A 25,630-nucleotide genomic window follows, 5' to 3' on the forward strand; every position below is an offset into this window, starting at 1 on the left:
CTCTCCGAGGTTATCCGCTGGCAAACGCGTGCAAACGTCACGGCCACAACTCAAAAATACTCTCTACTCTAAATGACAGATGGGACACATGTGCCTTTTGTGTTTCAAGAGAGAGGAATGAACACAAATTGATCGCTAAAACGGAGACGCTTTCCACTTCCAGAGGCGAAGGCATTGTTATCCATTAATACATTTTGGAGAGTATTTATTGAGACGAGGCCACTATAAACAGAGATAAAGTAGGTTAGCCGAGATTAGCTCACTCAATTTATGCAATTGCAAAAACATCACAAATGGTAAATAAAGCAGTGCTTGTCAGTGAGGTCAGTGAGAGGATACGGTCGAGAGAGGCAAAGTCACTGGGAAGACACAGGGTCCAACAGCTGCCGACGCCCAAGGTCTTGTGAATAAATAATACACGTCAAAAGGTGTTTGTTTGTCTCTGAGCTTGCAAAGTGAAAATGACGTAATTATGTTTTTGAGCACAACCCGAAATTAAGAAAAACAATATGTCAATTAGTTATTTTAACACTCAAGTCAAGATGGTCAACTTGCATTAAATATACCTCCAGTGTATTTGTACTCTGAGGCAAAAAGGGAATTTTGTTGTCACGCTAATTGAGACTAGTGGGGGGGACCGTGAATGACTTTATGTTTACATTTGCACCAGCGTTCCAATGTCAATGAGATTAGGAGGAGACTGTGATTAAGACATGAGTTGGGTTTTAGTCTAAATCTGTCTTTGATATTGTACACAGTACTATTCATAGACTGATTATTAAAACATGTAAAGTACTGCATGTAGACTAGAGTGGGCCTATTTTGACATGTTAGCACAGGATATGCCAAGTAAGTAAATATATGAGTCAAGCCTGTCCATGTGAGTTTTCATGATTTATTTGAACGCAGCCTCGGTAGGGGTTATCGACATAATCAAATCTGATGTGAGATCCCATCAGAGCATCAAAGGAACAATATTTTTTCAACCTCCACTGACATTAACGAGTACAGGGGATCTGATGTAACTATCCCTTGTGCAATTATCAGGAGAGTACATGTAGATATCTGCTTGAGCACGAAAGAAAAAGGGGGTGGATGAGAGCGGGTAATATGTCATTGAGGTCCGTCTGGTCATCAAGTGGGCACTGTTCCTGTTTCACTGGATTAGGCCCAGAAGACTATGTCGTATTATGTCGTCCTGATCAAAACTATGCTCATCACCTACCCTGAACTGACAATTAACTAAATTTAGAGTTACACCTATTATATTAGTCCACCAGATCATCTCTAACCTCAACACAGGTCTCAACACAACAGGTCACAACAAAAATCTAATTGTAGATTTGGCTCACCCCGCTGGCTTGAAACAGAAACTTAATTGAATCACTGCGATCAATTTAAGCACATAGTAATTGTTTTGTTGTGTTGAGTTGTGCGTTAAATTACAGGAAAGGTGTAGTAGAAACCTGAGCACATATTCCGCTTATTCAAAGATACTGTATGTGTATCCAGTATGTATATGTAAATGATGTAAACATTTCCATGAGGTGATGATGGTACTCACTTGAGAGGAATACGCAGAACTGCGGTGGGTGTGGAGGCAGCAGTGACGACCTGCAGGATTTGTTCGAGAGCAGACAGACCGCCTCCTACTTGGAAGGCCACTTGATCTGCATTGTTCTGTGGAGACAAGGACAGACAGAGAGAGAGAGAGAGAGAGAGAGAGGGAGAGAGAGAGAGAGAGAGAGAGACACAAGTGAGACAGAGACAGAGTGTGAAAGAAAGAGAGAGAGAGACAGACACAAGAGAGACAAGAGTCAAGTCTGGTGGAGAACTAGAGTGTCAGGGGGACAATAAGCCATAGCCTGGACAGGGGATTACATTGCTCTCACCAGGGAGGGAACCTCTCTTTTTCCTAAAGGGGGTGAGGGATTGAAATCTGAAACAAAGTGATCCCTAAAGTATTCCTGTTAAATCTCAAAGTGCACAACCCGACTCCGCCCCCCCCCCTAACAGTCAAGTTTCAGTGGAGGGAAAATGCTCTGCAGGCTCCACTCGGCACCGGGGTGGTCTCTGCTGATGACCATGGACTCTGGAAAAGGCCAGTGGGGAAAAATAAAGGACACGGAAATCAGAGAAGTTTAACTACAGGAATCCGTCTGATCCCAGTTGTTATAGCATTAGAGGTTTGTGTCATTTCCACACTCTTGTACTTTTATAGGCTAACGATGCCCGACGGCCAATATGTTGATAGACGTTGTATCATTCGACGCGTGTCTCTTGTAGCAGGGGTTTTCAAAGTGGGAGGCGGGCCTCCCCTGGCGGGCTCCGAGCAGTTTCAGGGGAGGCTCATAGCTAATAGAGGAAACGCTGATGACCCTCTGTAAGTGAGCAGGGAGATTAGACCCAGTTGGATCTGAGAATATACCAAAAATAGCAATTGTAGGAGGTTCTAGATGTTAGAATGGGCAGGATGTGATTTATGTGACTCTGAATAATATGGTATAATTGTTGGTGTCAGATGTGCCAGTTTCAGCATCTCAGAAACAGGTTTGGTGATCATCATTAATGTCAAAAAAGCAAACATTGTCTCATGGTCCCAGGAAGCTATCATAACAGTTTACTCCATTGGCCAGTGCAGACAGTCTATAGATCTCAACCAAACAGAGCCTTTGGGATGAGGTCAGGGGGATGTTCCAGCAGAACTATGCCACTGAAACATACAGGAAGCGCATGACACCATCAAGACAGCATGTAGCAAAATCCCTGTGGAATACTTGCAACATCTTGTTGAATCCATGCCTCAATGAATGTAGGCTCTTCTGGACTAGCTAGGTGCATCTAATAAAGTAGATACAGAGTGTATATGGTACATGCCGTGGTGTTTTGTTAGTGCACTTTTAGGTTAGTATATGTTGTGATTTTATTGCATTCATAATTTGTTTTCATCTAGTATTTTTATTATAGCCTGTCTGCATACCAGATTTCCCTTATGTTTGATGTGCACTGATTTTTACTTTTATATCACAAGGGTTCGTGGATACCTCACTATGGGGAGTCAAGCTGAATGAACTTCAACAAGGGGGAAAAAAATCTATCAGCCCAGATTGGATAGGACATCTGAATAGTTGGGTCCTGGCCTTTTTGTGATGACAGGTAGAGAGAGAGGAGCTGGAGTAATTGGCAGCGGGTCAGACGCTGTAGCTACAGTGTCGTATAAATCAACAGGTACAAAGCCAGGGGGGTGAGCGGCGCTATCAGGCGTGTTTGTGCCTGGGTCGGGCGGGTCGGGCAGGGCGGAGAGAGGAGAGAGGGGGGCTGGTGGAGGGGTCGCTCGCTGATGGAGGGCTTCCCTCGCACAGAGGGCTGCAGAGGGCACGGAGCGTGTTGCACCGCGGGTCAGAACCTCCACCTAATGAGGTTACAGGGCTTCCTCACTAGTGTGACAGCACTCAAATCCAGCCACTTCACGGCGCTTTTGTTCCGCAGATGGTAAGTTGCCAACAAGCCCGAACACATTGAGGGAGAAGCGCTTTGCCAAATTACAGATAAGCTCTTCGTCTGTCATTCGTGCCCGCTGCTGCTGAGGTAACTGCTACAAAGGATCCGGTGGCGCACGCACGTACACGCACACACACACACACACACGCACACACACACACACACACACACACACACACACACACACACACACACACACACGGTTTAAGATTTGGGACAAAAACATCAACAAGCACAACACTCTCTCTGCATGGACTAGTATAATAAGGATTATGCAGCATGGTCTCGCCAGCAGTTTCCATGCCTGATCAACTGGGTCTCCGTCAGTGAGGTCGGCTTTAAACCCCCCTCTTAACCCTCCCATCAACACACCTAACTAAAAGCTTGGAGGCTAAATGAGAAGAGGCAGCTCTTTCATAGTAGCTTATCAAATGGTATTAAAGGAGGAGGGGGGGGGGAACTGGGACCTGCCCGGTCCGGTCCTGGCTGTCTCCTGTGAAAGCCAGACGAGAAGCTGCTCGGCTAGTCGCTGCCTTTTCTGCCGTGCTGACAGATTTATCTGTTGCGATGATGATGGAACAATAAGGGTGAAGAGAGGATTAAGTTCAAACTACCTGACATACTATCTTCAGGTGGTCTGACTCTGCACTGACAATGCCTCCACAGGAAACAAAAAAGGCACCAGACTAGATGACTGCGAACGAAGACACCAGCTTCACCAAAAAACAAAAATGACTATAAAAGATAAAGGCTTTGTTTTGCTTGGTGACGGCTCGACACTCGGCAACTCGGTTGATCTCTTTGCGCCGTGCAAAGTCTGTCTAAGCAAATGGGGGCCCCAACATCTGGCGATGATATATCTCTTCTGCAGACCTCGGTACACAAACGCAACAGAAATCACGTTTGTATGTAACTACTGTGACAGTGACTATACACACTGAGCTGAGTTTGTATACAAACCTTTAACGGGATCAAAACAATGTTTCTGTCTCTATTAGAACGGCGAGGAGGATTCACAAATGCCATTTTTGAGAGACAGTTACAGTAGAGATCCTCCGCCCAATGTCCTCAAGAGGCAGCGTGTGATCTTGTCTGCGTCTGCTCACACCCCGGCAGAAGCTCCACATAAGACAGCACTGTAATAGGATGAGCGGGTATTTTTTTCCTCAAAAGAAAGAAAGAAAGAAAGAAAAAAGATAGCGCCCCCCACTAAAAGGTGGAGCATTATAAGGAGGTGAAAGGCTAAGGTTAGCTCCTGAATTATACAACTGCGGGAATATTATCCAATTACTATCCATGGTGACCATCATTACCCTAGCTAATCAGATGGCCAAGCAGCTGGTAATTTGTGCGGCTGTGGCGTTGAGGACGACTGGCCAGACTGCGCTTTGTAGTCTCCTCCCACTAGGCGCTCTGATTAAAGCAGAAGAGGAGAGTACAGCCTCAGTCGGGACGTCCCAGCAACAGATGGGCAACAACTGGCAGAGAGAGAGAGAGAGAGTTCATTAAGGGCGGGCCTCAACCTTGATCTACACGTCATTGGTTCACTCCTTCACAAGTGCAGTCTAACAAATCAGAGAGGAAAGCAGAATAGATCACTTTGCTCTACATGAATTTCATCATTGTGCAGCCTGGCTGAAAAAGCCTGCGTGCGGTAAACAAAGTTCTGTGCGCCGAGTCTACTGTAAACCACAACAAGACTGCTGGAATAAACATTTCCAAGCAGAGTATAAACTAGTGTGTTTACAAGACATAATAGCATATTATTTAGTACACTGCGTGACTGCTGAGAAAACATGGAAATAGGGTAATACTACAAACTGTGTTTATTCTACGAAACAAACTCAGATTAATCAAAAGGCCAGTGTGGCTAGAAATCAAACCAGCCACAGAAACCGCAGACAGCGCCTAGTTGTAACTAATACACCAAGGGGCTTAGAACCATTTCACTCCCTATTGGGTCTTGTGGCGAGGAAACCAAAATAAGGCTCTTTGGGAACAAACGATAGCATCCAATCTTATGATTTATGGGCCTGAACGTAAAATGGTTCAAAATCGGTGTGGCGGGGTGGGCGTAGTAGTAGTTGGCGGGGAATTATTAGAAATAGAAAAACGTATTAAAACATGACTAAAAGTAATATGATACATCCATTAAACCAGAGCCGAAAGTCTTTATGATTGGAAAAAGGATCAAAACAAATAATGAGAGAGAAAATAAACATAGACATGATACCAATATTGTAAATAAAATTAGGAGAGGAGTGATCCATTTGGGGGGGGAAATCATTACCTTGTGTCAATGTCCGTGTCAATCAAACACTACTAGCAGACAAGGAAAACAACCACATTGACACACTTGTCCATCACGTCGGACTTTCTTAAAACAAACAACGTGGGAAAGGTGATCTGCGACACTCTAACACTCACAATTTAATCCAGGTGTAGCAGAATAATGATTTTCCTCATTAGGATGGAGAATTTCTAAACGAAACTGACAAAGTCGCTGCAGTCGCAGTTTTGCCGTCTTTGACAAAGTTCTGACCCGGCTGATCTGGGCTGTATCCGTCAGCCCGCTGGAGGCCCATGCCAGAAACTCATGCATGCCATGCGCACCTACCCCCTACCCCATGTCCCCAGACACAACTCCTTCCAAGCACACTGGTTGGCTCAACCACGTCCCGACAGCTGGCAAATGAGAATGTAAATACAGTCTGTAGTCTTTGCTTCTCAGATCATTAGGTTCCTGACAGTTTCTTACCTGTCATAAACGCCGCCCCTTAACCACGGCTTTATTTGAAAGCAGTGGTAAACACTTTGGCCAGTATATAAATATGAGCGCTTAATAATAAGGTAAGAAGTGTTGTAAGAAAAAACGAAGTGAGCATACTACATGTAGGGGAAATTGTGCTTCTCAATCACCCAATAGTGAAGAAAAGAAAAAAGAATCTGGTTTGACACAAAATAAACCATTAGTGGCCACAGAGGGAGAAGCGCCCCGGGGTCAGAGACTAGACCCGGGCCAGAGAGCAGGGGAAGGGGGGGGGGGGCAAACAGCAGTGCAGAGGGGGAGTGTCGGGTGTTGTCTAAGGAATTAGCGGAGAAAGTGGAGACTGAATCAGATATGGCGGAGAGAAAAACAAATCTCTAGGTGAGTCAATGACATGGGAGATGCTTGTTAGGTCAAATAATCTAAATGGTCCCGACTTGGAAGTGAGTCCGGGGCCAGACAGCCATGCTGACGGAGACTCTATTTATTTGACTTTGTCCAGGGATTAGAGAAGGAAGCGTTCCCCAGGCGGGCCTGGCGGGCCAATCGCAGCGCTCCATTTGCTGCCCACGGCTTTGGGGTTGGATGTTTCCGTTAAGGGGGCTGGTTAAATAAAAGCCGACAATACGGTTTGAAAGTGCTTTTAGAACGACGGTAGAAGACAAAAGCCAAACAGACTGAGCCTTGATCGGCCCCCTACGCTAGTGACACCGCTGTTGAATGGAACGCCGCTGCTGGCCCAGTGACCTCTGACCTCCCCGCTGGGAGTATGTGGAGCTGAGGGGAGGAGCCCTCGTGTCAGTGACAGCTTGTGGAGCTACTCACATCACATTGGTCTCCTCCTCTCTCCTTACAGGGTGCCGTGCCACCCACCGCAGCCACCTCTTTCTTTGGCCTCTCTGGGGAAATTGGGTAATAGGCTACTCCGCTTCCCCCCTCGTCAATAATGAGACACCATAATCTCTCCGTCCTCACGCCCACCGGCGTGCGCGGCGGGACGTTACGATGGCCTGAACCACCACCCGGGCAGGAAATTTATGCCTCATTACAGGAAGTGGGCTGTATATTCTCCTCTTCATAAACGCTGTGGCAGGTGTTTCAGTTCCTCCCCTCGGTGTCAAATTGATGCATTTCACTGTCAAAGAAAATGCCATGAAACAAAACTTCTAGGTCCCATTGTGTTTAATGGAGGTTTCAAATCAACTATTGTCATATACATGTCCGCCATTGTCTGCCAATTATATATTTATACAAATGTAAAGAAAAGAAAAAGTTCATTATCTGGAGAAAAAAAAAGAGCTAAATTCTCCTGCCTTTGTTCTATCAAGTCTTAATGGCATTTCATCTGGAAATCCAATTTAGCATTGTCTAAACCAATGACATCTGAGTCGTGCAAGCTACATAGACACGAGACAATGCTCGCTCTCCTGATAGGAAGCTCCTCTATTGGTACCATGTGCACCAATGAAAACACAGCTAATCTGGTCTGCATTAACCAATAACCCAGGGCAAGTCGTTTTGGAGTAAGTGATACTCTACACTGGGAGGGTGAGACAGAAGAAGCCGCGGCCAAGCACAACTCAACACTCGAGAGAAATGCCAACGGCCTGGCATGTCCTTCTCGAGTCCTGTGGACGGCGGCACACTGTTCGGCTGACGGCAACGCAGCAAAGATGATGGGCTGCACTGTAGCAGGACATTCAGGTAAGATGATGAGCTGCACTGGAGCAGGACATTCAGGTAAGATGAGGAGCTGCACTGGAGCAGGACATTCAGGTAAGATGAGGAGCTGCACTGGAGCAGGACATTCAGGTAAGATGAGGAGCTGCACTGGAGCAGGACATTCAGCTAAGATGAGGAGCTGCACTGGAGCAGGACATTCAGGTAAGATGATGAGCTGCACTGGAGCAGGACATTCAGGTAAGATGAGGAGCTGCACTGGAGCAGGACATTCAGGTAAGATGAGGAGCTGCACTGTAGCAGGACATTCAGCAAAGATGAGGAGCTGCACTGTAGCAGGACATTCAGCTAAGATGAGGAGCTGCACTGGAGCAGGACATTCTTGACCAGAATATGATGCAACTAAGAGGATGTGAGGGGGAGGACACGTGTGGTAAAACTGCATCAGTAACAGGCATCTTCTAACCAGTGTCAGATACATGCTTTTAAAAGGAAAAGTATAGGTACGGGGTGTAACTTTTTGATCTACAACGTACAGCCAAAAATATTTCAAACATCCTCACTAAACAAAGAACCGATTTTAAAATGTATAACAGAAATCATTTGGACAGTCTTTGTGATCGGTCGATCGATGCCCTACCTGTTTCTCCAGGATGCGGGAGATCTCTCCCAAGGTTCTGTCCAGACCCGACACTTTGGTGTTGGCCCACTGGCCGCTGTCTTGGCCCTGCAGCTGCTTCAACAGGTCCTTCACCAGGCGCTGCAGCCTGAGCATACAGGAGGCAATGCTGTCATTATATATCCACAAACACCAATCCTTCATCCATGCTTCCATGCTACCCTGACCAACTTCTACCCACCACTGCTTTATCGTCATCACAGTTAAGTAGCAGAGGTCAAAGAGAAATTAGAAACTACAAATGACATCACAGTTAAGTAGCAGAGGTCAAAGAGAAATTAGAAACTACAAATGAGAAGAAGAAAAAACGTACTTGGCCTTGTACGGGGACTCGGGGACCTGTGTCTTTGCCTCCATTGACGTCTCGTATTCCTTTGCCCTGCAGAGGGAGGAGGGAAAACTCTTTGATTCTCAGGAGAAAGAGGCTTGGCCCGTCTTTAAAGAACACCAAGGATGAAAAGTAGGAAGAGAAAGAGAAAGCTCAAGTTGAACCCGACTGTTTATTTGGCCTGTCAGGCAGCCATTCGCCAAGTCACTTGGCTTAAGATAATCAGACATCAGCTCCGTAGGGACCCCGGTGTCTTGCTGCCATCTACTCGTATCACCCAGACTTCTTCATTCTACCTTTAAATCCTCCTTCCCTCAAGTCATAACTTGACAAAGGCGTCTCAAATTCTTTATTTCAATCATTGTCAAATAAACAGTTAATGGGGGTCTCTTGCAGCACAACCGATGTTTTGAATGTGTGACCTCTCCTTAGAAGGTCATGGCCATCAGGGGACTGGTATCTCTGTAGCATTAGACCAACAGACACAGAGAAGCACAAACTCTGTGTGTGTGTGTGTGTGTGCGTGTGTGTATGTGTGTGAGTGAGTGAGCAAGAGAGAGAGAGAGAGAGTGTGAGTGGGTGGGGGATTCTATCTGTCAATCAGGCATTCCCAGACAAGATAGGAACTATTGATCAGAGTTAGATAGAGGGCCTTTACGGTTATCCATCCATAAACTGATCAAATCAAACAGTTCCAGGAAGAAGACAGGTGGATTTGTCCCAGAGGACCAGACCTGGACTGACCAAGGCCCAATCCGGCGTTCACAATCTCCTCACGGGCAGGCATCCAACAGCAACTGATATCTGACCACACAGCCAGTCCAGAGGACACTTTTCTGCCAACCGCCCCTAGGCATTCGACCTACCTACACATTATAGTGTAGCAGCATTGGCAAAATTATTTTAAGACAAGATAGATAAATATATTCTTGACTTATCAATTACTGCAAGTACATTTAGAATTTTGAAAACGGCATGTGAAATTAATACTAGGTCAAGTAAAACGACTACTTATTATACCATGTCCACACGGAGACGGAACCGACCTTTTTTTTTTGTTTAAGAAAAGTTTTCCATAAACACGGAATCCTTTCAAGAAATGTGTGTATCCACATGAAACCACTGAAACTGCTGTAGTATATATGGCGGGCCGGTAAGTGGCGCTGTAACGCTGCCACAAAGTACACCAAAAACAGAGAATAAGACAATCTCGTCAATAATGGCATTCAACCACTAGGGGCGCACAGTCTATAATGTGTATCTCACTGTAGCAGCACTGTAGCAGCTTAAACCCTTGGCTTTGCGGGGAGGTTTGCCATGTCGATGAATAAAATGATTAAACCTATACAGGCAAATGCAGAGCTGTTCAGCAGGGCTGATGGTCTCCCTGTAGCCTACAATATAGAACGTTAACTATCGGTAACGTTCCTGATATCATCTACTTCCATGATCTTTAGACATATGTTGCAAACACATCCCAGCGTATTGGCCGCTCCTGCACATCACAGCACAGGCTAAATGATGCAACATAAATATACATTATACCGTATAAACTCATGGCATAAATGTGTTTTTATTGAAAAAGTGGCATCAAGTAAGCTAAAGTCTTGTTGGAGTGGACACGAGCGGACATCACAGTGTGGACATCACAGTGCAACCGTGTGGTCGTCAAACCTCTCACTTCACTATTCACGTTGTATTTGCGAGGGTTATATATAGAGCATCCTGAGTATGTGCGTTACACTCAGGGTTTATATTTAATTTAATTTTGTCCAATATTCAAATATTCCAGAATTGCATGTTGTATTAAAAATAAATATTATTTCTATCGAACACGTTTAGCCTGATTTTGTTTGTGTTATTGTAAAAACTTAGCCGCCGCTAAGCCTTCTGGGAAATATCCGATGAAGGGAGGGGTGGATGGGAAGAGGCAGCTGTGGAGCCCTGAGGCTAGCGTTGCTGGCAGAGAGAGGTGGGGCTATGTCGTCGTCATCGGTTCAGGAAAGATGCGTATGGATTGTAAACACGGAAATGCAAGGGTGGCGTCTTCAGATTTATTCACTCTGGGACCCGGTTTCAAAAAATTTGCGTATTCTCCCAGAATGTATACTCCCAGAACGCTGGTTCCATCTGGACGAAACGTCCATACGAGAAAAAACTTTAGCGGATACACCTAACTCGTCTCCGTGTGGACATGGCCTAACTATACGAAAGGAGGCAAGGGCAGCTGTTCAGACTTGGAAAAAAAATACACTGTGATAAGAGCAGAACAATAAACTGTTACCGCATTAAATGTCAACTGACCAATTTGTGACTCTAGATAACAAGATAAAGCTGATTCTTCATTCATATCTTGCCTCTATTAGCAAAACTCCCTGCTTTGTACTGAGGAACCCTGGGAGGCAGACAGGAATAGAAGAGGGGGAAATGCTTTCATGCTGCAGGGACTCTTCAAGAAAAGCCCAGCCGTTGAAGCACTGTTGGGGGGAGCGGGGTACCATCATTTGATAACATTATTTTCCATGTCCTCTGAGCAGGCTGAATGGCTAATTCAGGCTGGCTTTCACAAGGGCCTGAACTATACCTGGCCCGTTTGTCATTCTTGATATTACAATATTAATCTGAGACAGGTTTATACCTACCCAGGTTAAACAGGGAGCAATTGCTGAGCAATTGATCATTGTCAGAGGCAGGCCCGGCTAAATGGGCCGGGGCAATAAATATCAGTCATCAGCATCAGCAAGAAGGGAAAAAAAAGCACAAATCTACCATGTTAAACTAATAAGCTATTCATAACAGTAGACAGCAATTCCTTATAGCCCAACTTATTTTACAGGGAGGCAATTATTATACATTTCTTTCCTATGCAGCATAAACTGGATTAAAACTAACTAGCGCAACTAAAACAGTATATAATACCTTGAAGCACTGGCAACAAATAAGCGGAAATAAATTAAAAATTATACTAATATCTCAATATTATGCATGATACAACCCAATTTAGCTTGTGCGTCCATGGGGGAAGTGTGTGTGTTCATTTAGCAGCAGGGGCCGCTCCAGCTCCCCTATATCCCCATCTGGGGCAGCAAACTGGGGTGAAAGGAGCTGGACTCACCACTTCATACTCTGTACAGCAGTGTCTTTGTATACACACCACACCTCCCTCTGAGGTGTGCGTACACAACACACACTCTCACACACACACACACACACACACACACACACACACACACACACACAGGCCACTCTGTTCCCTGCTGAGCAGACCACATGCAACCAGCTACAGTACAGGCAAACAGCTCCTACAAGAGGATAAGTGGAGACTTGGGTTTTCCAAGTTCACAACCCATCCTCCTGACACTAACTGACAGGCTACTTACATGCCATTTTAACGCCATGTTTTCCTAACCTAAAACACTTATTATTAGAGTAGAGTTAGCCAAGCCGCAGAAAAAACACACGGGTTAAAATGTGTGTGCACTGCTTTATGGCAGAACGGGGGGCCGGCCGCGAGTCGCTCGAGAAGTCTAGTGAGGACCTCTGGCGTTTTACGGACACCATACGGTGTTCCAATAAAACGCCTCATTTCTACCCAGCGGTGGAGAGCGGCTCACCTTTATGCTTACTGGGGCTGTGTGTTATTTATGAGCGGAGGAAAGCCTGCTCCCTTTGAGTGCTGCTCTCTGCAGGGCCGCGGCCCGAGTGACGGTGAACAGAGGCAGATCATGTTGTCACTTTCTCAGCACCGCTGAGCCCCCAGAAAAGCCAAGAGCAGCAGCACTGAGTGATAATAAAGAAACTGTAGCAGAATGGGATGGGCGTGTCAGGCTGTTAAGTCTTTTTTCAAATCATATTTTATCGGGAATATCAAGAAAGAATGCTTATTTAGGTTGGGGGGGGGGGGAGTAATATCCTGAGGAAAAAAAAGTAATCTCACTACTTGAGAGCACAGCGCAATCCAGGCTGTCCGGCGCCTGGGTAGTGCAGCAGCAGCGGTAGATTCCCTGCCTACCAACACGAGGGTCGCAGGTTCGTGCCCCGCGTTGCCTCCGGCTTGGCCGGGCGTCCATACAGGCACAATTGGCCGTGTCTGCGGGTGGGAAGCCGGGTGGGTGTGTGGGGGGAAAGGGTATGTGTCCTGGTCGCTGCACTAGTGCCTCATCTGGTCGGTCAGGGGTGCCTGTACGGGGGGGGGGGAGGAGCTGATAATGCCAGCTTGCTGTCAGGTGAAAGGAAGCGGCTGGCGACTGCACATGTATCAGAGGAAGCATGTGCTAGTTTAAAACTCTCCCCAGATCGGCAGAGAGGGTGGAACAGTGGCTGGGAACAGGGGACAGCAGGGGGGGAATTGGCCAAGTAATAGGAGGGCCGGGAGCGGGAGGGGGAGGGGGAGGGGGAGGGGGAGGGGGAGGGGGAGGGATCTGCAAAAAAAAGAAAAAAAAGAAAACATCCTTAAAGGGATAGCTTGGATTTGGATGTGGGAATGTGTGCGGTACTTTGCCAACAGTCAAGCTGACAGCCGGCGTGGTCCCAGTTTGGAGAAATGGAGACCGGCCACATCAGGCAAGTAGAGCTGTCTGCTGAGTGTGAACAGGCTCACGAGCAAAAATGTAAAGAAAAAAAACAAACAGAAAAAAAATCTGAACTATCCCTTTTAAAGTGGAAAAATAAAGATTTTGACTGTCCCGTAGCACAAAATGAAAAACAATAATCTGCGTGGCTTTGATACAGTTGTTGATCAATACAAATGACTCAACGATTACTTCTCCAGGGTGCCGAGATGACTGGCTATCAAAACTCTACTTTCAGGCCCTTACTCCGTTTTAGAAAAGCCTAACTGCTCAACGAGAGATGACAGTGCTACAGTATGTGTTACTGGAGTCACTACTTTGTCATTAATAAAACATGTGACAAAGCAATATTATTGTTATAAGTATTTTGCAATGTGATATAGCACCTTATCACTTTACTTTTTTGTTCGCAGTTTTTAACTTGATCTCTTTTATGTTATTTTATTGTGAGACTATTACTTTATTACTTACCGTAATCAATTACAAGCCACTGTGAGCTGAGAAATGTCCATAATGAAAGTCCTTGGTTGCTGCTACAGGTCAATAAAAGTCATCAATTATTTAATGTCCCTTTAATTCTTTATAGTGTGTAGGTCGCCTGGCACTTACTATAGCCTGCAAATTTAGCAATGCATCTCAGCCATTCGTATCATTGTACTTGTGGTGCTATCCCCCCCTCCCACCCGCACCAATGACAAATAGCTCATCGCACACAACTCCGGTATTGTCAACAACACGTTGTCCCTCTCCAAACCCCCTGCATCCCTGTTGTGACAGCCTACTCAAGTGATTGAGCCCGGGCTCCGGGTTCTGACACAGAGGAGCGCTGCCTCCTATTTGTTGATTACTATTGATTTTCCTCGATATTTCATTTAAAAATCAATACCTCGGAGAGAAATCAAATAAAAAAAAATAGCCATGGTTTATACATACTTTCACATGCATACTGTACACTGAAGGAAGCGTCAGTTTTGGCAGTGACACGGCAGCAATTTGGACGAAAGCTCTTTACAGGTGAAAGCCGGGGCTCTAAGATCGATTCTCAGTTTTGCTCCCCAATCACAGAAAGTGGTCATAAATTAAGCTCATCAGTGTTACTCTGTGGACAGCTGGGATGCACATAACATCTGCTTTCCATCTCCTTGTCACTCATAAAAAAGTCCTGGCACAGTCACACTTTTGTCCTCTGAGAGTGAGAGAGAGGGGAGGGATGGAGAGAGAGAGAGAGAGAGGGGGGGGGGGGAGTGAGAGAGAAAGAGAGAGAGAGCGAGGGAGAGAGAGAGAGATAGGGAGAGGGAGAGAGAGAGCGAGGGAGGGAGAGAGGGGGAGAGTGAGGGAGAGAGAGAGCGAGGGAGGGAGAGAGAGAGATAGGGAGAGAGAGAAAGAGAGAGCGAGGGAGGGAGAGATAGGGAGAGGGAGAGAGCGAGGGAGGGAGAGAGAGAGGGGGAGAGGGAGGGAGAAAAAGAGAGGGAGGGAGAGAGCGGGAGGGATAGAGAGAGAGAGCGAGGGAGGGAGAGAGAGGGGGAGAGTGAGGGAGAGAGAGAATGGATAACTGACCTGGAGTTCATCCTTGCGCGGAGCTTCTTTGCCTTCTTGCGTGCCTTCTGCCTCTCCTCTCCATCTTTCACGCTCTCTGAAGACACAGAGCTGTCCGTCATAATATCCACTACGTATTTCTTCAAGGAAAGATGCTCCTGCAGCATGAAAGACATTAATGGCAAAAAAAAAAAGATAGTCATTATATGCTACTGAAATAACAGTTGGGTCTGTTACAAAAGAGCATACAGATATAGTAAGGCAGATAACAGGATGCAGAAGAGAACAGAGAAAACATATTGACACTACTATAATGCTCAAATGGTCTCTCAGCTGACAAATGTGCAGGACCACTTCTTTTTTTATCTATAAATTCTTTCGCACAGATTTCCCCCCGTTTTTCTCCCCAATTGGACTCGGCCAATTCCCTGTCCCGGTCGTTGCTCCTCCGCCTCTGCTGATCTGGGGAGAGTTGTAGACTAATTAGCACATGCTTCCACCGATACATGTGCAGTCGCCACCTGCTTCTTTTCACCTGACAGCGAGGAGTTTCACCAGCAGGTGACGTGGCGTGTGGGAGAATCATGCTATATACGCCCCAGGTCCCCTGCCTTCCGAACAGGCGCACCCGACCGACCAGAGGAGGCACTAGTGCAGCGACCAGGACACAATCTTAATCTGGCCTCCCACCCACAGACACGGCCAATTGTGCCTGTATGGGTGGCCAAGTAAGCCGGAGGTAACACGGGGGCTTGAACCTGCGACCGTTGGCAGGCAGGGTATCTACCGCTGGGACACTACTGGGACGTCCACTTTCTGAGAGGGAGTTAACAGTCCTACAGTTGCCCCCCCCCCCCCAAATGTTAAATCAAAAAGCTCTTCATATTGCAAGAATTTCAGCTGAGCCTAGAAGCGCACCATACTAAGTAGGGATGCACCGATATGACAATTTTGGCCGATGCCGATAACCGATATTAACATTGGCGTTATGGCCGATAACCGATATTTACCGATGTCGATATGATCTGTATAAAAACACATTTCTATGATAATAAAATTTTGTACATACTGAAAAACACATGTAAACACTGAATTTGAAAAAGTAATGCATTTCTTTATTTCAAAAACATTTGTAAAAGCCCATAAATCATAGATTTACTGCATTATTTCCTCTCAATGTGAAGAATTTGGCTGATACCGATAACCGATATTAACATTGCAACATCGGACCGATACAGATATGACCGATATGTTAAAAAATGACTAACATCGGCCGATACCGATATGATTGCCGATATATCGTGCATCCCTAAGATGAAGAATTGTCCACAGGTTAAGCGGAGTAGGTTGCCAAACTAAATGTAGCAACTTATGTCATCAATACTATGGGAATAATGCAACAAAAGCTAATTGATGGCAAAATGTAAGTAGAGGCTATCCATTTGAAAAAGGTGGCGGGTAATGTATCCATTGTGTGACATGTGGTTCTACACCTCTCAGCAATGCCATGATATCCTGTAATTAGTTTAGCGAGGTACGGCCAATAATCTGTGCTCTTCAGAAGCCCCACGCCCACAGTCAGGCTGAAGGGCTGGAGGTGTTGCTTCCCGTCCAGCCCCGTCAGATCATTCTGATGTTTCCAGCAGGAGACAGAGGGGAATGTAACCCAATTTGAGCGACATGATGCATGTGCAAGAAACCAATTACCCAATTATCCTGTCATGCAGCACCCCAGAGGATAGGATGGCCCCACAGATAAAGGCTCTCCATTCAGCAGTGGAGCTGCTAACCTGTGTGTGGGATGGCATACCCTTTAGTCACAAGTGTTGGCAGTGCACCTGCTGCCTGAATGGGGCTTTTCAAAAGTGAGCCGTTGAGAGACAGGTGTCCTTAGGTGGTCTAGACAGAGGCGGAGTTAATCATATGTCAAGGGATGGGAGCAACGTTCTAGGGTGGCTCGAAAATCAACTCTTTGGAGAGTTTCTTTACTGTTGTCGGGCGCTTCGCGGATACACGAGAGTAAGTCGAGTAGAACAGGGGAAAGTTTGGAAGAAACTTTGCAAATGAAAAGGGCACTGCAAGATGTGAGAGTATTGTGTTTTCCTAGGAAGAGGGTGTGTGTCTGTGTGTGTGTGTGTGTGTGTGTGTGTGTGTGCGTGCGCGCGCGCACATGCGGGCTGCACAATTAATTGAATATTAATTGTGATCAATCGGAAATCGAGATAAAACATGGCACATTCCATTTAGCAATGTTGCTCTCATTTTGTCTTGTGTTGTAAATCCAGCGCACCCCTTTCCCTCACAGTGGTGCACTCCGGCCCTCCTCCAAAGCCCAAACAGGCTGTGGTGCGTGTAGTTTCGGCTTGAGTCGACATCAGAGAGCCGACACACGTTTGTCCGTTTATTTTTAAACCTTGCTTGGTAGAAGATGACCGTTCAAAGAAATCCAGTGTTGTTGTTGTTTTTTTGTTCAATAAATGCATGATGTTCCCAAAGTCAAAGAGTAATCGTGTTAAATAATCATGATCTCAATATTGATCAGAATAATCGCGATGATCATTGACCGTAATCGTGCAGCACTTGCCTGCGTGTGTGCGTGCATGCATGCGTGTGTATGTATGTGCACATTTGCATGCACACACCTCTGCCCTCTACTCCCTCACACTATAGGTCAGTCATGGCCGTAGCTGTCCTTTGCTTGGCGGGGGGGGAGGGGGAGGGGGGCAGCTGTTCAGTAATCTCTCTGAGAGGCTATCCAGTACACTGGCCACTCCACTCACTTAATGGAATTGTTTCAGTAACACCTCAAAGACATCAACCTTCTAAAAAAAAAAAAAGAAAAAGAAAAATCACACTGGCAAATTAATGGAGACTTGAAGCCGTCAAATACAGTAAAATGCTGACACGTGGACACTGGCACGTTTGGATATGAATATATATGAATTCATAAAGTGAATCTACATTTGTTAGGAGGCTAGGCTCAATGGCGGTGCTGTAGTTTGTGAGGAGTGTTTGAGTCATCAGACTTGATGACAGACAGGTGCCTACCATTGAGACTGGCCCAAGGGCATCGCTACCGTACAATACTACAGATTGTCTCTGGTGGGAGTAATATAATACCACTCCAAACATCTCTCTCTCTCTCTCTCTCTCTCTCTCTCTCACACACACACACACACACACACACACACACACACACAATATAATGAAAGGCAGCCTACACAAATACACAATCTTAGTGATATGTTCACCAGGACCTCTTTTGTCATATACAAAGGGCTGAGAGGTAGGCTTTCCATTTGGCGTGAAACAGACAGCTGTATTTCATGTTGGCTACTAGGTAAGATATGAAGCTACACTGGATTGGGTTACCATCACTACAGTGGTTCACATGACATTTTTGCATTGTGACGCGAATGCTATCGGTGACATTTAAGGAGAGCCAAGCAATACAGCACAGAAAACCGAAACCAAATTTTAAACTGAATCTTGGTGAACCAAGAGTGGTCACGTATCTTTTTCTAATCCATCTTTCGATACAATGGTTGTCCTCCGTGATATCAGTTAACAGCAGCTTCATTTCCTATAACTAGACGACGATCCGTTCTCACAACAGCCCGGGGGAGGAGGAGGAGGCCGAGGCGAGCTTCAGCTGGCTCTCTGGATATTTCATCGGGCTTCTTAGTCGGTGGCCATCAGAGTGGGTTTCAACAACAAGACCTTTAGGACTATGCGGTGCCTTTGGGAGGTCAGCTCCAGTACCCAGAGCCTGCCTGGTCCCTCTCTGCAGTCTGCTGATCCCTCTGCTGGCCAGGCTGGCCCGGCACTCGACCGGAGAGAGGGGGGGCTTCACTCACAGAGACAAGCCGACCAGTGTTTTTCAGCTGCCGTGTCAAGAGGTGAACAATACATAAATTCCATGTGTCAGAAGCCGGGGGTCCTGGACATTACCTCCATCATATTAAACCAGGACAGATGACAACTCATAAGTGTACGTAAAGAGAGTGATTGCAATCCCAGGCGTTCTCCCCGCACATCGATCCCCGCCCTGTTGATAATCTTTGTATTTTCAATTTAATTCGCGAGTCTCTCAGAATGAGAGAAAATGACTAAATATGAAGGCGCGGGGCATCTGCCGCCCGCTTCCCCTGAAAAACTATGGAGTGACCTCTGCACGGTTCAGCCAACCATCTTCATTTTAATTAAAAATCTTTCATTGCAGCAAGAGTTATGGAGCAGTCTGGAAAATAGTTGGCAGTCGCGTGAATGAAATAGTGGACACCAAAATGAGCTCCGACATAAATAACGAGGGCCTGGCTAAGTCTATCTAAACAAAGCTCTAAGAAATACCTCTATTGGATGGCTTGATTACCTTTCACACATTAAAAGAAAATGTGGTGGTGGTGGGGGGGGGGTAGTTCTGGATCATCCAAATATTATCTATCATAGATATACTGCAATAACTAATAACCGCAATCCACTATGAACGTACGTAATACAGCCCGTCAACGTTTAGAATGAGCCGGATGTATGATTAGACACGGGGCCTAACTAGATGTTCAGCTAGGCTTGACACTTTGACTGATAACCACCACGTACGCTTAGATCTGAGGCGGGGGGAAACCGCAAAGCCTCCATAATATGGCTACCACAGAGCAGCTATATCATACAGAGAGGGCTATATCGCAAGTATATTTGAAGCTGTACATGTATACGAACTGTTTAGAGCACTATATTGGTGGATTGCTTTCCTCCATTGCCTTGTTTATCATACTGTCAAACAGGGGGGGGGGGGGGGGGAGAATGACCTGCATTTGGAGAGGAAATGATTTAAAGGAGGGGAAGGAGGGGGTGAAAACGCTTTGAATGAAGGAGGTGCTGGGGCCAAAGGTGCAGCGTATAGCACCAACAGTTGTCAGCCCCCACAAAGAGCACGGCTGAAAAGCCAATCTCATATTGCAGCCTTGAGAGGTTACCTTGCGTTAACGAGCTGCCTTCCCATGGACGGCTCCTCCGTGACAAAACAGCCCGGAGACAAGGGGGTGATGTCACCCCTCCACTGAAGCGCTGAACCCTAGCTGTGTACATTTCAAGGCCCATTTGTCATCTGACAAAGCGACACAACAGAGGCCCTGACAATAAGGGGGATGCATAAAAAAAATCATAATGGCCGCGTCATAAAAGGCTATCACTGTCTCCCCCTTGTCTTTTTACATTAGCCAGGCTAGCGCTAGAGTGGCAGTCTCTTAAAGGCTGAATGGATGTTGTTAACGCCGTGCTTGGCAGCGTGTCTGTCTGTCTGTCGGGGAGGGGGGGGGGGGGGGGGATACGCACCACTTCCTCGTCGGAGAGCTCGCGACCCTGGATGCTGCTACTGTCCCGCACGGCCTGCTGGTGCCTCTTGCCTTTGGTGTGGCTGAACAGGTGCACCTCCGAGGTGATCTGCAAACACAAACACTGTGGTCAGAGGTCACCAGGTCACGGCCGAGGACACAATGGAGACAAGAGGCAGGAAGGGGTCAACGAGAGACCCAAGGGAGGCTGGTGAAATGATATACCACATGGGCGTTTCAGTGGGACATGACCTTCCTCCGCTGAACCCGTTTAAAGTTTAAGCAACTGACTGAGCGAGGGAAATGTGAATTGTTACATAAGCCACACCATGTGAACTGTGCCATATACCTAAGTGGACTTGGTTATATTTCATTAAATTCGCTTTTTTTAAAAGGACAGAGTAATAATAACACTGATTGGACCCAAAGCAACAAAGAGTAAGGGGCTGCAGAAAACACTAAAAGACAATAATTCTCTCCTGGAATCTTTATTTTGAAGAAAAAATATATATTTGTATTAAAAAGCCTACACTGCCTTACATGGCAGGCATTTCACACCTGCTCCCCTTGCTGACTACAATAAGACGTAGTCTAGTATTGTCACGTCAAGTTGAGGACAGTAGTGGACTCAAGTTGAGGACAGTAGTGGACTCAAGTTGAGGACTGTAGTGGACTCGAGATGAGGACAGTAGTGGACTCGCCATAGATGTTAACAAGCGCAAAAAGTGGTGCAAGGCTGAGAAATGGCCACAACAAGAGGCAGGTGTGGAACAGGCTACGATGTTGTTCCCCCAGCGCTGGAACAAAGCCTGTGTTTAATGTCATTAAATAGAGTGCATGCCGATGACCCATCCGTGATCTCTGGTGTCAGATGCTGGCCAAGGTCATCTCAGATGCTGGCCAAGGTCATCTAGCATTTTAACAAGATTCTCTCCTGTCACCCTCCACCAGCCTCTTTATCTCGTGCTGCTTTGGAGTCTCAAGGTGTCTCACCCTTGCTGCTGTGGTGGCTGGTCCGTCACAGATAAACGTGTCCGGCCTGTGGATTTGTTACCTGACACGGACACTAGAGAAAGCATAATCATGCCCAGTCATAAATCCCTGTTTAAGTTCATGTTTAATCAATGCCGTTAAATCCTCATTTAAATGTGCTCTCTTCTAAAAAATCCTCTGAATCACCTTCCTGTCAGCATTTTTATGCACGCAGCCTGCCAAGAGCATACAGAAGTTCTCCACGGCTGCCCTGCTGCAGTCAAGGTGTCTGCATCTCCCCCATGTCCATGTAAACCAACGAGACTTGCATACCGGTATTTGCTCATGACGATAAAATAATTAAGCAAAGGGTGAGCTTCACTTTGGAGAATGCATCATGCCAATTAGACTGTGAAGCGATATGCTGATAGTGTGATGTGAGACCTAGAAACTGGTGTGGTCAGAGTCAATCTACAGTGTATGTAAGCCAAGGACTCCAAAGGGCCTAGGAGTATAACTGATCCAAAACGAACTGATGACTGATGGTGAGACTGGACGACGTACCACAACATTGCACAGAGAGCAGTGTTTCTTGCGCTCATACGGTGTCAGTTTGGGGGCGTAGTCTGTGTTGGCATGTCGACCACTGCTGAGCTCGGCTGCTTTCTCCTTCCTCTGCTCGATCTGCTCCATATGCCTACGGCTGCTTTCATCGTGCTAGGGAAGAAACCAGATAAGGGGTCATATGGGAAACATGCAATCGTCTACACTCTCACGACTGGAGCTGGTGGAGACGCGAGGTGGTGGAGGATCATTTACCTTCATCTGAATCTTCTTCTGCAGTTCCTCCATGGCCTCCTGTTGAGCAGCGCTCAGAGCAGCCAGGCGCTCTTCTCGGTCTCTGAAGAGGGACCAGACGAGCGCAGTGTCAAGCCACCGCAAATCAAATTTGACAAACTACATCTAAAGTCTGCTATGAGTTTCTCACGGGTTGTCCAAACAACTGTCGGATTCAAACGTGGAACGGGCCCCACGGTGCATATAGCCCCGACACTGAGGGGAATCGGGGACACGAACCTGGCCCTCTCTCGCGCCGCATCTTCTCGAGCCCTCTCCTTTTCCTGCCTCTGCTGTTCGATACGAGCCTCCTGCTCTTTCCTCCGCACCAGCAGCTCCCCCACCCTCGCCTGCCGCTCCGCTTCCAGGGCTCGCTTGCGCTCCTACAGGTGGAGAGAGGAGAGAGCGGAGATGCACCTCAATGTGAAGGTTCCTGGTATGGACAAATTAAATGTGAAGCAAAAGAAGCCAGAGAGGAAGTGAGTGAGTGTTGTTTGTGGTACCTGTACTGCTTCGTCTCTGGCTGACTTCTCCTCCTGTCTCCTCTGTCTCTCCTCCTGCAGCTCGTTCAGGCGTTGCTCGTACTCATTCAGCTTGGCCAGAACGTCGTGCCGCTTGTTCTGGGCTTCCAGTGTGTTGATGAATGCTATTTCATTCACCTGCACAAACACATATCCTCAAGACACATATAGTATGTGTGTGTATGATAGATATACATTATAAATATACTGATATGTGTATATGTACATGAACACACACATTGAGTATATAAATATTATCAAACATTACAGGCAGGTTTGGAGGCATGTCAGTTTGGCTGACTCTAGCCTAAATGATATGCTGTGTGTTAAAATGGGGACAATATTTAGGCTAACCAAATTGACATGTCCCAAAACGTCAACTGGGATTGTGCATGTACTGACGTAATGTAACTCTGAGTAAAAAAGGATGACAACAAGAAGCCAATGTGAAAATTCCCTCAGCTGTAAGATGCCCATGCGATGGCCTTTCGGTGGAACTCCTCTACCTTGGCCTCCTCCTCCTGGGCTTTCTTCACGATGGCCTGCAGTTGCAGCTCCCGCTTGAACTCTGCATGCAACAGCTTCTCCTCCATCATCCGCCGACGCTGATCCAACAACTCCTCCTTCCATTTCCTCACCTCCTTCTCCTGAAGAGAGTGTGAGGAGTGAGGGGAGAAGCATGGCGTATAATGCACATGTTTAAGAGCATTCTCCAACCCAACACAGACAACAGTTTCTGGATTCATCTGTTGCTCCCCTCTCCAGTGTGTCCACACGGGGATTCATGCGAATATACACCACTTCATGTATTTATGTGGTTAATCCTGATTTATTCTAGGACTCACTCATCTCACCATGGCCTGGAGAACAAAAACAAACTTCATGAAAGACTGTTGATTTTGGCTAGGGGGCTCTCTCACAAGTGTCTGCAGCCAGCTGGCCTATATGAGACTGGGGGGGCTATGATATTTAGTGATTCTATCTGGCAGTGTGCTGACAGAACCTCTCCTTGTGAGCCAGGCCGGGCTTAGCCTGCTTGGGGTTTCTTTTAGGGTGTTTTCCCCTCGACTCGGCATGGGCGCTCTTCTCACCCTCTCCAAAAGCTTCTGCAGTTTGTGCGTCTTTTCCTCCTGGAGCTTCTCCCTCAGCTGCTGGGCCTTCAGCTGCTTCTCCTCGTGTTTCTTCTTGGACTCGGCGATGGTTCTGCCAGAAAACAGGAAAATAATCATTCTTCTCCTGTATTCACCGTACCAACAATACACAAGACAGCAGTGGACTGTGATAATAAGTATGCACTTTCTCCTTTGGTGCGGCAGTGAGTGACACAAAGGTAAGAGAACAGATACCTGTAGGTAAGCGAAGGGAGACCTGAAGGTAAGAGAAAATATAACCGGGCCTTTGACGCAAGGCTGCCAGTTTCAATCCTCGTTAAATTAAGGCTGAAAATCAAACCATGGGCTTTCGAAATGTATTAATATGATTGGTGATTTATACAATGACCAAGGTATGCTCAGTTGATAGGAGTTGTGCCAACTCTTAGGTTTGTCTAACTTTTTATTTCTATTTACAAGGTCAGCAATTAAAGCATGTGGTGTGCCGTTAGGGGCTAAGCGCCCGTTTGCACCATATGCCGAAGCAACGCTCAACCTACGCTGAACCTAAGCTCAACCTACGCTGAACCCACAAGTTTCATTTAGGCGTCCTTGTGAACAGGCGAAGCCGTTCACACCTGTCACGCGTGCCTTGCTCACGCGAACGTTCAGGATTCAGTCCTATTTTCCAAGTGTGAAGCTGCCCATGCATGAAGTGGATGGAGGTGGCGGGGTTGAGCTCAGCTCCGAGCCAGGCGCTGAGGAAAGGCGTGTTTGGTGTGACCGGTTAGGCGTGAGTCAAGCTTCAGTTCTGCTTATGTTAAGCGCCTGGTGTGAACAAAGGCTAAGCTTCCCACCCACCCTTTGGTGGACTGGATAAACTCTTTCCCCATCAGAGGGGACAAACAGTACAAATAGCCGAAATGGACGCGGAAAAGGAAGTGACGGTGGCTTTCCCGTCACTTCCGCTTTCCTTTTCCGCGTTCGTTTCGACTATTCACTAATAACATTAACGCATAAACACACTGCGTAGAAGACGTCAACTCGTCTTACAATAACAGTGGAAAATTACTGTAAAGTCGCGGCGCAAGTTGCTATTTAGACTGTAAACAGTGGAGCACCGACGCGGAAAAGGAAGTGATGGTGGCAGGAGAGGCGCGCTGTGCAGGAAGCTGGGAAAACGGTAGGGCTGTCCCAGAGTCTATTTTTCAAATAAAAATATACTCTCTATTATATACTCTATTTTTCAAATAAAAATATACTCTGGGTTCCCAGATTGCAATTGAGGTGCTGTTGGGCAAGGCGCTAAGGTAGGTAGGCAGGTGTCAATATGTGTGAATGAATCAACGTGGAGGGCCGAAAAAGGGCACAGTCAATCAACGTCAATCAAAGTCAATCATCTTTGGATAAAAAAAAAAACACGGTGAAATCTAAGTCTCACCTTTTGCGCGAGGGTGAGGACAATTTCTCGTGCATGTGGATCCCATGTCCAGGAGGCCGTGAAGGTTCGTCTTCCACCATGTCCCCCCATGACATACTCTTCCGAGCTACAGGAAAGAACGGCAAAGGAAACGATGAGCACCCTTCCAATGCAATGCATGCCATTACCAAGGGTCAAAGTTCAATTGTCCTTTAGATGTGGACCTCCATACCGTCATAATCTGCCAGCATATCGCTCCAATCGATATTGAGACCACAACCTCCATTGCCAATGCTAGTCTGTAGTAAAGAGATGTGTTTACTACACAGTGATGTCAACTCACATTCAATTAAATAGAAAACAAAAAAATCGATATCTATATAGACTAACTAAA

General features: G+C 46.5%; 1 protein-coding gene across 3 annotated transcripts in view; it reads right to left on the minus strand.

The window, feature by feature from the left end:
• scaper (S-phase cyclin A-associated protein in the ER) overlaps positions 1–25,630 on the minus strand; it is an 87,704-nt gene that overhangs the window by 40,381 nt on the left and 21,693 nt on the right. For all 3 annotated transcript variants that reach the window (XM_083654465.1, XM_083654464.1, XM_083654463.1), the window contains 13 exons: positions 25,469–25,535; positions 25,258–25,363; positions 23,817–23,928; positions 23,232–23,372; positions 22,708–22,863; positions 22,445–22,587; positions 22,187–22,268; positions 21,932–22,084; positions 20,397–20,504; positions 15,084–15,220; positions 8,941–9,006; positions 8,589–8,715; positions 1,565–1,680 (listed from right to left, as the gene is read on the minus strand). In XM_083654465.1, the coding sequence (XP_083510591.1) occupies positions 1,565–1,680; positions 8,589–8,715; positions 8,941–9,006; positions 15,084–15,220; positions 20,397–20,504; positions 21,932–22,084; positions 22,187–22,268; positions 22,445–22,587; positions 22,708–22,863; positions 23,232–23,372; positions 23,817–23,928; positions 25,258–25,363; positions 25,469–25,535 (1,514 nt within the window). The remainder of the gene's footprint in view (positions 1–1,564; positions 1,681–8,588; positions 8,716–8,940; positions 9,007–15,083; positions 15,221–20,396; positions 20,505–21,931; positions 22,085–22,186; positions 22,269–22,444; positions 22,588–22,707; positions 22,864–23,231; positions 23,373–23,816; positions 23,929–25,257; positions 25,364–25,468; positions 25,536–25,630) is intronic.

Source organism: Poromitra crassiceps, assembly GCF_964638095.1.
Source record: "Poromitra crassiceps genome assembly, chromosome: 18".
Lineage (NCBI taxonomy): Eukaryota > Metazoa > Chordata > Actinopteri > Beryciformes > Melamphaidae > Poromitra > Poromitra crassiceps.